Source organism: Passer domesticus, chromosome 7 (genome assembly GCF_036417665.1).
Source record: "Passer domesticus isolate bPasDom1 chromosome 7, bPasDom1.hap1, whole genome shotgun sequence".
Classification (NCBI taxonomy): Eukaryota; Metazoa; Chordata; class Aves; order Passeriformes; family Passeridae; genus Passer; species Passer domesticus.
The window spans coordinates 62,575,029-62,593,471 of record NC_087480.1 but is presented as its reverse complement, the minus strand read 5'-3'; the positions used below and the strand labels follow the sequence as shown (position 1 = coordinate 62,593,471).

The 18,443-nt window shown below is 39.9% G+C and overlaps 1 protein-coding gene across 6 annotated transcripts in view; it reads left to right on the top strand.

Moving 5' to 3' along the window:
- The first annotated feature begins 1,741 nt into the window (after positions 1-1,741).
- SLC44A5 (solute carrier family 44 member 5) overlaps positions 1,742-18,443 on the top strand; it is a 64,013-nt gene continuing 47,311 nt past the window's right edge. The window contains exons 1-3 of one of the 6 annotated variants that reach the window (XM_064429262.1): positions 2,811-2,923; positions 7,853-7,886; positions 8,443-8,485. In XM_064429262.1, the coding sequence (XP_064285332.1) occupies positions 2,826-2,923; positions 7,853-7,886; positions 8,443-8,485 (175 nt within the window). In that variant the 5' untranslated portion in view covers positions 2,811-2,825. Of the gene's footprint in view, positions 1,919-2,135; positions 2,344-2,530; positions 2,655-2,733; positions 2,924-2,956; positions 3,015-7,852; positions 7,887-8,442; positions 8,486-18,443 lie in introns of those variants that run through there. The other 5 variants (XM_064429267.1, XM_064429266.1, XM_064429263.1 and 2 more) reach the window with 5 other exon arrangements.

Sequence of the window (18,443 nt, the reverse complement as noted above, 5' to 3'; positions counted from 1 at the left end):
AGCTGTGTATTATATATATTTAACATATATATATGCAATATACAATATGTGAAACTCATGTATCTTAGATATTTATTTGTAGAAGAGGCTATATTACCTATGTTTTTTATTGTTGAGATTCCAATATTCATTCTTGAATGTAGGCTATTGTGGTTTGACAGTGGCCCAATGCCAGGCACACACGAGGCCATGCCAAACCAATACAGCTATAAATAGATACATTCCCCTGCACAAGGGGAACAGAAGAACACTGAAGAATAATATCTGAAACTTCCTCAAGCATGCTACTTAAGCTCTGACTATCAAATCCGGTCATGCCCTGCTACCTTTAGGTTGCCATGCCTTATCAGAATGAGCCAAAAGACATTAATACACCTCCTTCCTTCTTACAAAGCTGTCCTACGCCGCTTTTCTCATGTTTGACTCAGTCTTTGACACAAGATCTTTCTTCTGCAGGTGAGATTGTCTGAATTGTTTTCCCAGTCAACATCAGAGATGAAATAATTTCTTCTTAGATAGCAAAGTATGTCAACCCTTTTCCATATCAGGTATTTACTTGAGGTCCATTTCCTGGAACACAGACAGGCATCTCAGGTAGCTAGGCTAGGTAAATGGCCTAGAGGATAGGAAGATGAGGTTAAGAAGGAACTCTCATTAAATTTGTAGTCCATGAGCAGTGCACAGAATCATAAACCTCTGCCCAGGTTTATGATCATAAATGGGGATCATAAATCTCTGCCCACTCTGATAAAGTGGAATGACTGAAGGAAGCAAGTACCCATTTTAAAATATAATATTTAAAAGTATAAATTTTAACAATTCAATATATAGGGGGGGATGGGGGAAGGAGGAGTGACTGCCCCCAGTATTTCCACTACTACCAGACAAAACTACATATGTGAAATTCAGTAATTATTGGAGTGAGTGGCCTGAACTGAGACCGCTAGGAGGGTGGATAACGTTGTAAATATGATTTAGTTTTCTTGAAACTAGCCAAGGCAGCTACCTCTACAAGACCTGATGATGCACAGACCATGTATGTAAGAGACATGTACCCTCACTAATGCACAGATGATTGGTTTACATTTCCATACAAGCAGAGCAACAGCTTCCATGATCTGTGGACATCAATTTACTCATAAATAAATGAGCCATGTGCTTTTGAGGTCTTAAGCCATTTTTTTAAAGGGTACTTTTATTTGCAATCCTTGGAAAAATACCTTTTCCTCCAAAGCTTATGTATGAAAATATAAGTAATGGCTGATAGGTGCACTTCAGTCATTTCAAAATGTTTTCTCATAGAAAATACTCTGTATCTTGGACTTAGTGACAACAGACTAATAACATCATGACATCTGTGTATAGTGGCCTTTTGCTGTAGTGATTTGTGCTGTCATGACTGTAAAAGACTCTCAGCAATCAGACTAATTGCTCGTAAGTGGCCTTTGTACCATTCAGATAAAACGCATGGAGGAGGATGTCAACTGAAGCAAATTTTATGACCAGAAATGCGTATTTCTCAGCATTGAGGACGTTTTTTGACTGAATCATGAACATGCCCCAACCCAGGACCACCACACTTCCCCCGTGGGGGACAGACGGACGGCTGTCGGTGAGCTCGTAAGAACGCTTCGCCCTCCTACAGCCCCGGGAGCCCGTGCCGGCTGCTGGGCACGAGACTGCTGCCCGAGGGCGGCCCGGCCGGCCCGGCGCTCAGCACGGGCGGCACGGACAGCTCCGCCAAGGGAAGTGCTTCCCGGCGGGCCCGGGCGGGCGGCGAGCGGCTTCGGGGCCGGCCGGCCGCTTCCCACCAGCGGAAACACCTCCGGCCTCTGCGCAGGGCACGGGCACAGACGGGTAGCGCACCCGGCTGCGGTCAGCGGCGGTTGGTGCGGGAGGATGGAAACCTCCCTGCCAGGTACGGCCCGCCGGGTCCGGCCCCGCTCTCCCCGATGCCGAAGTTGCCGCCGGGCCCACGCGAAGTTGGCGACGCGCGACCCGTCCCGGCACGCCTCGCCGGCCCTCGGCGCGGCCGCTCCGCCCGCACTCCCCCTCCTCGCGACCCGGGCACCGGCACCGCCCCCGCGGGTCGGCGCAGGCGTCGCCGCGGAGCCGGCGGGACGGGAGGGTGGGCGTGGGGTGCGGGCGGTGCTGCGGGCGGCCGCGGCTGAGCGGAGCGGGAGGCTGCCCGGCCGCCGCCGCCTCTCATGCCTTCACGGCAACAAAGAACGCTCTGAGCGGCGGGGGAAGGCGCCGGGCCCCTGGCTGTACCCCGGCAGTGCCGGCGCGGAGGGCACCGAGAGACGATGGCGAGGAAGGGCGAAGCCTCCGCACATCTCTACGGTGAGCGCGGGGCACGGCGGGGCGAGCGCCGGTGCTGGGGCGGGGGCGGTCGGCGCCTGTACTGCCCTCCGGCCTGCTTACAGCCCGGCCGGACAGCGGCGACCAGATGAGACGGAGTTTGTGTCCCTTGGCGAATGTGGGGGTGCGGTGGCCGCAGGGTTCCCTGTGTCGGAGGTAGACCCCGGGACGCCGGAGCGCCTGGCTCGGCCTGGAGCAGAGCAGGACGATGGGTTCAGGGAAAGAGCCGGTGGGCGCAGAGATGGGGGCGGGCAGACCTGGAGCTTCCGCCGCCGCCCTCGCCGCGGGAGCAGGTGCGTTGTGGCCGCTTTGTCCGCGATCTGGGGCAGAGAGGGGCCGGGCGGCAGGTGCACACGCCGGGCCGAGCTGAGCCGACTCGACCGTGGGATGCCTGAAGCGTTGTGCGGGGCCGGGGGGTGCCCGGAGCGGTGTGCGGGGGCGGAGCCCGTTGAGCGGTGGTACCTATGGGCTGTCGGTGTTCGCGGCGCGTGCAGCGGGAGCTTCCCGCTGGTCCTGCTAACCGGCGCCGCGGGAAGGTCACCGGGGGCAGAGCTTCATCTGGGTATTTGGGCTCTGCTTTAACTGCTCCTTGGAAGGCGATGTATTTGCGATGGGGGACACGGGGTTTGCAAAGCTGCTTAGCTTCTTTGAAGGTGTTGCTACAAAGCTGATTTCCTCTTCCAGTGTGCGCGATATTTCCGTGGCAAAACAAACATGCAGAATGAGCAAACCCCTTTAGGACTAGTCTGCTGCTCCAGGAGCCCCGAAGGCCTCCAGCAATGAGCCGAGTTACGCAAAAGCGTAAACGTGGCTTGGTAAAGCAGCCTTTGCCTCAGTACCACAGGCATGCTGTGTGACATGTTTACACCTTGGAAAAATCTTTTTTTTTAATTCACTGCCATGGTCTGAACCTTGATCTGACTAAACGGAAATCCATGGCTTGGCTTCCTTTGAAAAGGGAAATGAAAAAAAAAAGCCTTTAGGGAGGGAAGACAAGCCACAAAGCTAAGGTGAAATAAAAATTGGTGAGTCTGAAATAATTTAACTTAGGAGAGAACCTTTTTCTACTCCTATGGAATTCAAATGGTTTTGCAGGTTACTGCAGAGAGAGTGTAGGCCTAGGATCATAGATACTCAGCACTGATGGCAGAAAGAGTGGAAGTATTATTCTGGAAGAAGAGTGGGAACACAGTATTCAGGAAGGGAAAAATAGCTTTTGAATAGAGTTCAATAAGTGCTATGTATGCTTTCTCATTTGCTGTCTGTAAGCAAGAACCCTCTAGTAAAGTCATGATGAGTGATACCAGGTGTTTTACTGTCATAATACAGTAATCTTTTAAACTTCATTTTGAAATCATGTTACATGGGTAAGAAAGGTTGAATCTTTTCATTCACCTTTAGGGAGGAAGGCAGCATTCTGAAGAATTGTAGATTTTTTGCTATTTGAGCTGTTTCCTCAGTGGGTTTACTTCGTTTTAGTTCATTTACATGTATGGATATTAATAGTAGTAATGCTTATTGTGTTACTACATTTGCATAAATTCTCAGCAATTACTATACTCTTGTGTTGGGAAGCAAGGTTCTTTCCCTTATTAGATACCATAATGTTCAGGATCTAACGGAAAGTGTAGCATTTTCAAATTGAGGATATGTAATATAGTTTTCCTTTTAAATTAGATTGCTGTAATAGTTACTCTCTTGACTTTGTTGTCTTTGTCTGCAGCTAGTTATTTATTAGCCTGCATTTTTTTCAGAGGCATAGATGTGCTAAACTTCTTTCCTTGGAATCTCAAGGATTCCTCACAGCATTTATAAATCACAAAGGCAAATACTTCTCATATAAAGTTTTTTAACTTGTGTCATCAATCTGATTCTTTAGAAGAGATTAGTCAAGTGCATGGTTTAGGAGTGAGTGGAGTTTTATTTTCTAAGGGAAGCAGTACTATTCTTTCATGTGACTGCAGTATTAAATGCTGTCATGTGACTGTTGAAATGAATGTTGAAATTATTGTTTACTTCATTGTAGAATCAGTGATTGTCCCTTAAACAATTTCCTGTATCAGTGAACTGCAGTTCAGTTTTACCTTACAAATGGACACTGAAGACCAAAGGGATGATGACATCTTTAACAAAAACTTCTATCACTATTTTAAGAAACATTGAGACGGCCAAATTTATTATTTCCATCTCAGATTCATCAAGCTTTTTTATATCTGTGTTTTTAGATCTTCCCTAGGAAGAACTACCCCTGATTTTTTTTTTTGGCAGTAATGGATGCAACCAAAACTTGAGTTTTTAATTGTGATTTCCTAGTTACTGCTGTGAAGTGATCATGTTAGGTTTCTCCTGAGAAGAATTATATTTTTTATGTTTCCAAGCTGAGGAAGTTCTGTTTCACTTGGGACAGGTTTTGAGGAACTGTGACACTATCAAGATGTCATTCTTGTCACTTGGCCTGCATTTACTGTTCTTAATTTCCTCCAGTTATGTATGTGTGCCATACAGGAAGGGCATCCTCAAACTGAGGAAAATGGGCTATTTAGCCACAGCAGTGTCATACTCTGTGGAAGCTATTGGCTGTGACACTACTGCAAATAAAGCTTCCCTAGCTACTGCTGGTAAATCCTTGTGCATGTGGTATGTAATTCATTTTGCCTTCTGAGGTTCAAATTTCATACCAGTGGGGTAGGTTCATATTAAAAATGAAACTCAATTTAATACTTTATTAATATTTTAATATACTCAGAAGTGTTGCAAATGGTGAAGTGCAGACTCATATGGCTTATACCTTTCTTCTCTGACATAAGTTTGGTTGACTTCATCTAGGCTTTGTTGTGCATGTTTTAGGTGGGATAAATCATTTACTCTTTGGGTGGATCTACTGAACGTAGTTAGAGAGCTTCAGACATACCTGATTTTGCCAGCATCCTAGCTTTACATAAAATTATTCACTGTGGAATAAACTTGGGAGGCTGGGCAGAATTTTAAGAATTTTAAACACTTTGTAGTATATTCTCTATTGTTTTTTACTGCACACAGGTCATTTTGAGTGAAATTTCTCTCTCAGCATGCTGCTTCATTTTTTGTCTGGTTCTGTGGTAATGTTCTCCACAACATCCTTGTCCCAGGAATTACAGTCACTAGTTCAGTATCCATGTGAGAATCAGTAATGAGTGGTGTTCATATTGAAACCAGTGCTATTCAGTATGTACATCAACGAAATAAATGAGATCAAGTGCACCCTCAGCACAGCTGCAGATGACGCCAAGGTGAGTGGTTCAGTTGATACACTAAAAGGAAGGGATGCCATTTGTGGTGGGGAGCATGACAAGCTTGAGGATCTGCAAGCTGCTTGAAGTCAAGCAAGGCCAAGTGCAAGGTCCTACACCTGAGTGAGGTGATCCCCATTTTCAGCACAAGCTGGGGGATGAATGGTTTGAGAGCAAGGCTGCAGAAGAAGGACTTGGGATGCTGGACTGGCAATGTGCACCTGCAACCCAGAAAGCCAGTTGTGTCCTGGGCTGCATGAAAAGAAGTGGTACACCAGGATGAGGGAGGTAATTCTGCCCATCTACTCCACTCTGGTGAGACGCCACCTGAAGGTACTGCATCTGTCTCCAGCATTCCCAATGCAAGCAAGGCAGGGATCTTGGAGCAGGTCCATAGGTGGGCCACAAAGATGGTTAACAGGCTGGAGTACCTCTCCTATGAGGAAAGGCCAAAAGAGTTGAGATTGTTCAGTTTTAACTGAAAGAGGATTTTGGTTGGATGTAAGGAAGAAGTTTTTTATTCCAAGGGTGATTAGGTGCTGAAACAGGTTGCCTAGAAAAGCTGTGGCTGCGCCATCACTGGAAGTGTCTAAGGCCAGGTTGAAAGGGACTCTGAGTAACCTGGTCAAGTGGAAGGTGTCCATTCCCATGACAAAGGGTTGGAATGAGATGAGCTTTAAGGTCACTTCCAACTCAAACCATTTTGTGGTTCTGTGAAAATATGAAAAGTACTCCATACCAGAGATGGTTTGTTCAGTAAGTGAATAGGCAATAAAACTGGTAGGATTTAGGTAATACATTTTTTCCTCACCTAGTGGTCTAGCACTTTTTTGTATTTCTTGAGGCAAATTAATTACTGCATTTTCAAGTCCAATTAAGATTCTAGAGTATCTGAAAGTATCCAGGTTCTACACTGAGTAGAACTGAGCACTTGAGCTTTGTACATCTTTTAGTTTTTTGACTTAAGCTGAGCCATTCTTGGTAGGAAGGTATTGGCTCAGCCATGAAGAAGGATGATACAATCAGAACACCTAAATTAAGGAGATTAATGGAACTGTTATGCATAGTTATACTCTATTGAGTGGGTTATGTATAACTGTCACTGAACATTATCTAGAAAGGGTTTAATAAGCTAGGCTTCTTGTTGACTAATTAAACTTGGTTATATATTTTAACAACAGGATACTAAAACATAGTTGAGGAGAAATTCTCTCTACTACCATCCCAAGCCTGTATAGTGTATTATCATCCAATCTGGCATCTCTGCTTCTCTGTCTCTCCTGTTCTACTAGGCCTGTATTTCTCTATGCTGTATCCTTATATTAGAGTCATAAATATCTCATTCTGCAAAGGTTAATTAGTTGTTACTGTTATATAATAAGCAAAAATAAAATAAATTGGCCATAATCATCTGGTCAGAAGAAAAAATGTTGTTAAACACACAGAAATGTGGAGGTGATTTAGTAAATTCAGTAACTGATCTTCACTTGGATATGAGAAAATGTGTTTGCATTCACTCCTGAAATGTAAAGGCACATCGCATTCACAGTTGCTTAACTGTGTTTATTTGAATTTCCTGTTACTAGTATCTGGCTCAGAGGCAGTCAGACTTACAAAATCTGCTAATGTGATTCCTTAGCATTTGGATATTATGTCAGGGAGTCTGACATAATATTGTTGTCTAATAAAATAATACAGAAGCATCTAGGGATAGTGTAAATTACATTAACTTAGGACTATTAAAGCACATAAATGTAAGAGCTTTCCTATGAGGTTAGGAACAAGGTGTGTTTTATGGAATAATACTCTGATTTGTTTAATACAGGGAAGATAAATACCCAAATTTGTTAACAACCTTACTTTGTTACAGTGAAGGTAGGGAAAATATGATGTCTATGCACTGTACAACATATAAGTGAACCTGAATGTTTAGATTTCCATATGTGGAACTTGTACTGAATCATTTGGGACTTTGAAGAAGGTGTTTCAGTCAGAGGTTGAAGAAACAGTGAAGAAGTACCCAAGAAATCCTGGAAGAAGACTAACAGAAGAACCTTTCAAAGTTCCTTTCAACTTTATTTTCTGTGAGCACTTACTTGGGAGGTGGTGTGATACACAGGACTCAAAGTCCATGAAGATGGTGTGGGAAAGTGGTGACAAGTCTAATAAGTAACTGTGGGGGAAAAAAAGTTTATAATAAACCTGTGTTTTATTTTTGCTAGGATGACAAGAAATAAATGCCTGGTGACTGTTAGAGTTAAGTGGATGTCTTTGATATCTAAGTATTCTTAGGCAACAGATCCCAGCAGTGAGTATAATTTTGGACAAAAGACCTGTGTAACTTAAACTTTATGTGAATGCTTCTGCTTTTTTTCCCCCCCTTTTCATATTGTCAGTCTAAATTTGTTGATACCAAGCTTTTATGGTACTGGAATTCCAGTCTCTGGAATTCAGTTCTCTCCAGGTATAGATATAAATAGCTTCATACCTGCCATTCCAAATAATAGAGCTGCAATCCATATGAAGCATCAAGAGTTTTTATCAAATTAATCTGCTGTGGCACTTTGCAGCAGCTGGGATGCTATAAGCACCCAGAAATAAAAGTAGCCAGGAGGGAATCTCTCTCTTGTGGGATAATCCCACAGAGTCTACTGCTGATGTAGAAATTCAGTGCTGTCCACATGTCCATACAAATTATGGGCAACTTTTCATGGGCAGAGATGGGATACATCTGACTGTTCCTTCTAACTAAGGGATATTTGCATTTTTCCAGCCTAATTTCACCTAAATGAAATAATCCTTTCCCTCCTAGATTGTGCCGAATAGAGCTGCAGAAGTGACTGTACTCTTTGAAGGTACTCTGTTGAGCCGTCACTTTGATGTCAAAGGTCTTCTGTTTTACTAAAACCTGTAATGATGTCTTTGCTTGACCTCTGACATCTGCCAAGAAAAAGAAGTTTTGCTTAAAATGATCCTCTCCATAAAGAGCACTACTTATTAAGCTTCCCAAAAGATGTTTGGTGGGTTACTTCTTCAGCAGGAAGTCCCATGCTTGTACCTCCTTTAAATCAATAGATAATCTGTTAAAATAGATTATTTAGTGTGTACTTCTGATGTGGTAAGAGTGGGAACCCATTTGTACTTTAGGAATATGTTTCACCAGAAAGAGGAGCTCTAACATGAGTGGGTGGGGATACCACATAATTATCTCTTCTGCACAGTTGATTGTATCAAGAAGAAAGTGAGTATCTATTGCATGCAGATGATCTGGACTTGTACAAGCTGATGTGCTGTGAAATTTGGTAGCTGAGTAAGTGTCCTTTATAGTCAGTATACTTTAAAATAAATGAATATGTGGAATAATAACTCTCGTATTTATTATATAAGATTATTTTACGGGATATTACATTAAAATTAACTTTTTTCATAATTAATATTTTTCTATAAGAGTAATGATTTCTTGGATGTGATCAGGTTGCTAAAAACTAGCTAAGTGTAGCAAAATACAGTATTTATTTTTAGATTCCCCCCGCCCCCCTGGCAGAATGAGAAATAATTCCTATGCTGTGTTGCTTTATTCTGTCAGACAAAAGGCAATAAGCTGTATCTATGAATGTGCCTTTTTGTTGGTTTCAGTACAATGCAATATCTGTGCTAGCATCTAAGCAACTGCTATAAACAGGGAAGTGATGTGCCCTGTGACCAATACTCTTGAACTCTTATAATATTTACCCCCATAAGTAATTTAAAGGTTTGTGTAGGGTTTGTGAGATAATACAGTTCTTTCACACACATATATATGTGTGTGTGAGTATTTAAGTAAATATGTATATAATATGTATATATATATTGCTAACAGAATTATTATAACTAGGAATACATAATTTCATTTGGAAAGCAAGTAACATAATGTTACATTATATTCTCTTTGTAGTTATGCAGTTCATGCAGAGCAGATCCTTTCTAATTTATACTGATAGGTTTTTCCCAAATGACTGAGTGTTGTGGCAAGAGCCATGTAACACCAGTCCACAAGCTTGAGGTTAGCCACCATTTTGGTCTCCAGTCTGAGGGAAAACAACCATCTTGGCAGCTGTCTGGAAGCTTATTTTGGAAATGTAGAGAGGATAATAAAGAGAGCTCAGCTACTGGAAACTTGGCCTTTTCTTCCAATCCTTTAATAATGAAAGGTTTTCCTTTCAACTGAGGGAATCAAAAATCTGTTGGTAGTGAATGAGTGGTTAGGGATACTGACAAGCAGAATAGGAAGAGAAAATTTCTTAACAAAGTGAAAGTAACCCCTAATCAAGTGAATCTATAAGTGGAGATGGAAAACAAATAAACAAGTGCACTAGAATTCTGAGCCAATGACAATCAATGAAGTTGTATAGTACACCTGGAATTGTGGCTCTGCAAGCAGAAAACAATAAACCCCCCCAACTTTTTTTCCAAGACTCCTCCCTGTTATGTACACTGTAACCACTGGCAGAATAAGATATATGAGAAATCCTACAAATCTTGTTTATTTATGTTCTGTCTCCCTCAAAAGTGTAAGAAAAATATTGTAAGAAAGGATGGCATGATAAAGCAACTGTGTGGGGAAGTGTTTCTTTTTTTTCCCCACAGAGTGACTCTTGGGGGATGTGGATGGTCAATTAATGTATTTTTGGTCACTGTTTTTTGACTTGTTTTAAGCTGTTGGGTCAGTTCAGTTAGTGGGATCAGTTAATGATAGTATTACACTTAATGTGGGAATTAAAGTTTGTTACATTTTGACTAGTCTTAATAGGCTTGCGCTGAAATGTGTTGTCTAACCATTTTCTGTCATACTTTAAGACAAAGTATCATACTTTTATGTCTGTACCAAGGATTATCTTTAAAAGGCATCCTGCAGTGAATTTGCTTTAAAGAATTGAATTGGCCTGTATTGATTTTGCCTTTAAAATAATAAGTTGTAGTTGCTCGACCAAACAAGGGCAACTGAATGACAGTGGTCCTTAATATAGACTGCTCTGCATTTGGAAAGATTCACTTATTTATGGGTAACATTCTGCTTGTAGCCTGCATAATAAATGAAAGAGGAAGTAGCTTCTGTTCTCACTGTGTGACCCCAAGAGCACTTGGGGAAGGGTAGGACTCTAGTCGGTATAGCTGTGCTTTTTTTGACCTTTCAGAAAAGCTTGCACTGTCTTGGCCTGTCTGCTCATCCTCTCACCCAGACCTGATGAGCACTTGCAAACCCTTGGCATAGCTGGGCGCTATCTTAAAACATGTTTTCCTGATGGTAGGGCATTTTAACTTTGATATCAGTCATGATTAGTGTAATAAAGGGCAAAGCCATATATGTTTGCTTTTCCTTGCCATGGTCTTGTACAGGATTTCCACTTACAGGGAAGTAAGCGGAGTAAACTGGGATTGGTTTACTTTTCACATGTCCTTACCTTTTCTTTTCCAAAGATAGATTAAAGCTAAATATTTGATCAGAAGATCAAATTATGTGCTTTTATTTTTGTGGGCTATGTTTATATTTGATGACAGCTATATATTACGTTGTCTTTCTCTGCTGCTTTGGCTGCACTACAAAAGCTGTGGTAAGTTGTTATGTTGTGGTTACTCACAGCTTCCTCCTGACCATTTCACACAATCCCTCAACCAAATGCTGCTAATGTTGCTAATGTAGTTGCCTCTGAGGGTAAAGAAAGTTTATGCACATTATTAGTATAGATGTCGAGTTCTTGTAGTATAGTTGTTGTCACCACACGCATCAGTTTTGACATCATCCCTGCATCTGGAGTATCTGCTTTGTCTTTCATTATTGCTGTCTTTCTCTCTGTTCTATCAATCTGTCTTCTTGTTACAAAAATACAGTTTTAGTTTATCACATGCTTCTTCATTGTTGTCCTCTGTTTTAGAGGAATTTTATGGTTTTCCTGTTCTCACTCTGTTGGTTTCAATTCTACGTCAAAATAAATATGAGTAAAAAGCAAGGAATCTGAAGCTTTTTTCTGTGTTATATTTGCAGCATATTTCACCATTGGAACTTTTTTTTTTTTTTTTAGGTAATTGCAGATTGCCAAAATATAATCTTATTTAGAACATAAGATTTCTCTCAGGAGGAGTTTGTACTTGACTTGCAGCTGTGAATCCTCTGTAATGCATGATGGACCCCTGAAGCAAACCTGCCATTTTCTTTGACAACACCTCAGTAGAGATAAACATTGATCAATAAGTTGTTGGAGGTGTTTCTGTTAATTTGTTTTGCAGGTTTTATAGAACTAGGTAGAAAGTAGTTTCCAGCAGATTTTCTGTACAGCTGAAAGTTGTTTGCAAATCTTTTCCAAATCTTATGCTGAGTTAACGTACTGAATCTGTAATAAAAGAAATATTTTGGCCATAAGAAAATCTTCTGTGGGAAGTACTGAGTAAGAAAAATGTTGCCAGGTACTATCACATTAGAAAAAGATGAGGAAATGTTAATAGGGTAAAGGAAGCCTCTTGTTTGTTAGGGTTTAATGCTTGTGTGTTGCTCAAGATGAGAGACTTGCAGAATGTGTGAGAAGTTGTTCATGCTTCAGGACCATTTCCCAGTAGCACTCAAAGCAATTGAAAATGTAATTGTATTGATATTGTGACAAAATGTCAGAGTATCCCAGAAATAATAGGTCTTAATACCTAATGCAAGCTCTGGTTGGCTTGATGTATTTATTCCTGGTGATGCACTGTGCCAAACAATTGAAACACTTCTATTCTGGGAATACCAGTAGGATGGAATGTGCGCTGTAGAACAGTTTTTTTGTTTGAATTCTCTAGTGGGTGGGAAGTATTTGAAGAGTGGGGGGCCAATCCACTGCCATATTTTTTTTTTTCTTTAAGTCTGAATGATGGCTTTTATATGTTCTGTGAAGACACATAGCTGCTTCAGTGTTCCAGCACAAGTTGCTTATCAAAGTAGGGCTTAGTAGGGTAGGTATCCAAATCAGAGTGAGGGAAATGGGGACTTATTTTATGTCTTGGCACAAAATAATATCAAAAGCGTTTTGCAAGACTGTAGAGTCACTGGCAAACTGATTTAATTTTCAGATTTTTAGGACAGTAATCCGCAAGTCAAGCATTTTTTTACTTCTTTTCCTAGCCTGTAGTGAAGCAGGAAGAGAGGCTGAGGATAACTATTGGTATGTCAAAAAAAGCCTGGGATTGAAAAGCATTGGCTTCCATCCTTAGAATAGAATAGCAATTTGGAGCAGCCTTCTGGCATGTGAGACTAGAAAGTCAGTCTTCTGTGTCCTAGTATTCCCAACTTGTCCCATTTAATCTGTATTAATCCCTTCAGTTTTTATAGAAGCTTTGATTAGGTTTAGTGATTGAGATCTCTTACAAAAGGTACTCCAAGAAGAAAAGTATTTGTTAACCTTCATTTTGTCTATTAATAATAGGAAAACACATGGTTGTGTTTCAGGTAATTTTCTTTTGTTCAAGTTCCTTATTGCATTTCCTAAAGCATTCAGGGTATATATGTACTGTCATCTCATTCTGCACTTTACCAGTACATGCTCATTATCTTTAGGGTTTTGTCTTTGTTGTTAGCACTCAGGAATAATTTCATTAGTGTATTATCCAGAAATCAAGACCAAGTAATAACTTATTGTGACTATCAAATTCTCATTTATGCACAGTTTACTACAGTTATAGTTTGACTTAAATAGATTCAATGGACGGGAGTGTACTATTAACTAGAAAATGTTTAAGTGCATTAAAAGAAATTATTGCTGATGGTTAAGATTCAAGAAACAACTCTTTGTAAGTCATAATATTAATTATATCTTGAAAACGTGCTAGGATTTGAACTTCTTTCAGTTCACGCTTCTTAATTACAAAATTGCTGTGCTTTAGATTCAAAATTTTGATTCAGAAATTGATTTTTTGAATAGTTTATTAAATTCTGCAGCTGTCAGGATAACCAAAGTCCCATTTTAACTCAATGCTTTTAGATTGCCTACTAAATGCAACTCGTGGTGGACCTGTCTTCAGTGAAGGACATATGGGTAATTTGTTCCTGTTCTTGGATACTTGATCAGGCTTATAAACTCTCCTACACTTATGCTACAGATTGTTCTTCAGTTTATCCTTCTGCATCATCTTGTTCCTGTTTCCCTTGCTTACCTGATTGTTTCCATTTCCACTTGCCTTCTATTCAATTTTTTTCATTACTTCATTTTTTCTCCTCCAGAGGATTTTTTTATTCCACTGAATCATTAATCAAGCCCCAGTAATCACAGTTTAGATGGACATCTGGTATTGTGCCTTTTAAGCTGAAGAACAAATATTGCTATTGCTGCATTGACAGGGAAGGAAGTCTGAGAAGTTGTAAACATTAGCATTCTAAAACATTTGATCAGCCCTGTTTTAATACCCAAGAAACCAAAAAAACCAGCACCAAACAAAAAAAAAAAAAACAAAAACAAAACAAAACAAAACAAAAAAAAAAAAAAAAAAAAAAAAAAAACAACCAGTCCTTCCATCCTGGAAGTAGCACTCACAAAAAAAATAAACACTGCCATTGCACAGACCACATACTGTCTTGGCAATAACATGTCTTGTTTAGGTGACTGGGGAGTCTGAACAGGCAAACATTCGGAAGAGCTCTACTGCTGTAAAAATTTCAACAGAGTGGTTCCTGTATGAGGATGCTCTGGCTAAGAGGCCAAGGAAAGTCCTGAATAAGTTGGTTTTGGGGTTTTTTTTTTGGTTTTGTTTGTGTGTTTGGGTTTTTGTGTGGGGTTTTTTGTTTATTTGATTGTTTTGTTTTTTCTGAGAGCTCTTTAGCATGAAGTCAGTACTCTGAGATTGGAAACCGAGCTTCTCCCACCAGGCAAGTGTATCTGTCAACCAGTCCTGTTTTCCTCTTGGCTTATTGACAGTGATCTCAACTTTTGAATTACTGTCCATGTGGTTTGCTTGTAACAGGATCCCATACAACTGCTTCTTTTCATTTTATTTACGCCTCTAGTCCAGTTTATAGATTACTCTCTTCACCTTAGGTGAGCCCAAACTGGTTTACTAGAGTAAAGAAAACCTTCTAGAAAATAGTAAAAGGGCAGTAAAAAAACTTCTGATACTTTGGCATCAGTTTCTCTGGCATGAGGTGAATGCATGAGAGAATTTCTCTGCTTAAAGCATGAGAAAAATTCAAAATTTCTTGCTATTTTTAATGCATATGTTTGCTGCTTTTCTTGGAATTCTGTAGTAATTGCCACACGAATTTAGGTTGCTCTTTAAGAACCCCATCTGTCTTATAAAAAAAAAAGAGAAGGTACAATTTAGAAGCAGTAGAGAAAGATGGAGTTTCTGAACCATTATTTCAGACTAGTTCAAATCTCATTCGACTTACAGGAAAAACATAACCTGGGCCCTTTCCTGTGGAATACATGCAGATACCTGTCTTTAATTGTGGAAGTTAAAAAAGATTTGCAAGATTTAGAATCTCAAGTTTCAAATTCGTAATGCTGTATTATACACAGGAAAGGAATGTATATCGAGTATTTTTCTTCTTGTAACATAAAGTCTGGTTTTTTTTGGCATTTCCCTTTATTGATCTCTCTGTCAACATAGGGTTCTTTCTATAAAATATCTCTTTTTTCAAATTAGTTTCTGGTTGGTTTATAATTTACAGTATTGTTGGAATGTTGATGTCACTCTTCATAGTTATTTTTTGTGACAGGCTTCAAAACGCATTGATTCTTGGCTGGCAAAATGTTTTAGGGGACATGAAGAGCTGATTTTGTTTTAATGGGCAATGGTGTAGTGTAAATGACACCACTTCAGACGAGGCTAGCCAAATGCTTCTGCTCACTGAGATATTTAATTAGTGCTATGTATTCAGATATAGAAAGCAGATTTAGTATGCAGCAGTCCCTTTATTTGATTGGTCTTTATGTACCTTTTTATATGGCCTTTTGATTTTGGACCAGCTCTTCACATTAAAAATGTATAAAACATTTTTATCTCTAAGGGTGAACAGAATGGAAGCCTGTCATTCAGGAGCAGTCTCATTTCATATATGGCAGCAGAATGGTAATAAAAATGTGGTTAGAAAGAGAAAGGAGAATAATTTGGGATTCAGGATGGAGAATTACTTAAGAATGTGAACTAGGAAATGAGGGTTGAAGGACATTGACAGAACAGAAGGAAACAGATTACAGGACCTGGAACATTGGAGGTTACAGATAGTGGAAATAGCACTTACAAATCCTTGAACGTATTCTACTTATTTTTTAGCCAGAAGAATTCCAGGAAGATGTCCCTATTACAAAGGGATTGCTCTCTTAACAGAGCAGTCACTTCTGCTCAACTGGAAAGGATATGTGTAGCCTGCTGGCTAAATATAGGTGACAAAAAGTGTTATTATGCAATAGCATGTGAACACATGTCACCTTGGAGTGTTAAAATCTTGCATTTTAGAGTCACAGAGAAAAAAATCCTTCCAATTAAAATTTAAAATCTATGTATGTGTATGCTCACAGTCCACACATGGAAACAAACAGTAGGTAAAATTAAATTGTTGCAAAATTGCTAGTTAATAATTTGGGGTGTTTTAGCGTCTCTAGAGATCTGGAATATTTAGTGAGTGCTCATAATAAATTCACATATTTTGCATTTATACATAATATAGTACAGCTATAATGTCTTTCTCCTCACTTTCCATTCTTTAAAGAGATAGGTGGATTAACGAAACATAGGAAAAAGTAGGGTACAAGCATGCACTGTGAAATCTTCCCTCTACAAACTGCCACTTCGGTTTTGTAACACCTTTTGTTTGCATCAACCAGAGGTTCATCACAATGAATACTATGTTGTGGTGTCTCATTGGAGAAAGAAAATTCAGACTGCAGACCATAACATTTCTGTTGATGTGCAACTCCCTCAAGGTCTCAAGAGGTGAGATTAGGTGTCCTGTGGTGATGCCTTCTGTAGGCATTACCTACATAGTTTAAGCACGGTATCTGAAGGCCATAAAAAGAGTGCTGTGACCTGCACTGGCTCCAGGTACATGGCATCCTGAGGGCATTTGCTTAGAACACCATTGCGAAAGACAGAGTAGAATTCTTCATGGCACCAAGAGCACTAGCCACAGAAACCTTACTGCTATAAATTCCATGTGGCAAAAGCATGTTAGCAGTACCTTCATAGCTGAGTGTTAAGCTTACGTGTTTTCAGTCCATCTCTTTGGTATCTGTGTACTAGCAACTGGCTTCATACATTGAAAAGAAAAGTGTAAGTAACTTGGGTGTTAATGTGTGCCACTTCAAAAATTGCAGTTTTAATGGAGATGTGTAACAACAACAGCAATAATAACAATGTATTAGTTGTTTATTAGTAGCATACTATTTCTTGATTATTCTTTACAGTGCCAGATGACCCTAAGAAAAAAGCACTGGAGTTGATTCAGCAATAAAATTGTAAAGCTAAAAGCTCAATTTTCAAAATTTACTTTGCTTCCAGTTCCTAGGATTTCACAGTTTTCACAGGATATTACAATCTTGTTACATATAAGAGCAGAAACTAATTTCCAGTTAAAATTTATGTGATTATTAATATTTACCAAATATATGACATCAATTTCTAGGAATGAGTGGGAGATTAAACCATCGATTAACTTCTAGGAATCTGGGCCTAATATTAAGCCGTTTTAGCTGAGAAAATAGTACCAGAACTTCCAGTCAGCAAGTTCTTGTGTACATTATGATTTTATTGCTTACTGTTATTCTCAAGATGTTAAGGTACATCTGCAGTGCATAAAGCTGAGTCTAGGACTGTAAAATGCTCGCGTTTTGTGAGACTTTATGACTTTTTGTAAGGAGGTGAGACTTGTTCTACTTCTGAGACTGGGAAGGAATTTTCTGATCTTTCATCAGAGTAAACCAAATTCTTATTCATACGGCTTCCATCTTCTCATATTTTTTCACAACTCTAATTTTTGCCTCCTATTTTGGTCTGCTTTTGATTTGTCTGAGATGTTTCTTCTACACAAGTTACTTGTCAGTCTGTTAAATATTCATGTGTGAAACATTCACATTAAATGTTTGTATCTACAGTGGGCTGTGATTCTCTCCTTCCTTCCTCCCTCTCTCTCCCTCCAGCAGGTGGAATGCACTTTTCATGTTGTTTATGTATAACAAGTGTGTCGTATTCTGGAGCTGCTGTGAAGTCTGTAACAATATCTCCTCCCTCTTAGAAAACAGTGAGGGTCTGATTCAGCATCTGTATTTAACCAAATGCCCAGTTTTTAGATTCTGAGCACTTGTTAAGATGCAAAGAAGGCCCATGGTCCATTCCTATAATGAAGCAGATAGTGGGCTTGGTTATCACTGAGTACCCTTTCTTTTGAGCAACAAGAAGCGTTCCCAGAGGATTTTATCTTTTGTGGTCACATCTTCATTAATTCTGCATATAGCTGGTACACATCTAATGATTCACATATCTATGGGCTTTAGTCATATAATAATTTCAGTCTAGACTGAGCATTCAGGACTGTTATTTATGCTACTATGTCTGTGGATTTACATCTAGGATTATACTTTCGGTGGTTTTGTTCTAAATTGATACACCAACAGCAATAGAAGACAAGTTCCAAATTAGGTTTAGGTTACCCATCACAAAATGGAAAATCTTCAAACAAGTTATAATAAATCTAGTCTTATTAAATGAGCATATAATGTATTTTTCTGTTGAAATGGAGGGGAAATCTGAGCCAGTTCTGTGCTTTAGACACTCACTTGACACCTGCTTCTGCAAGAAATGGGTTGTTTCCTAGAA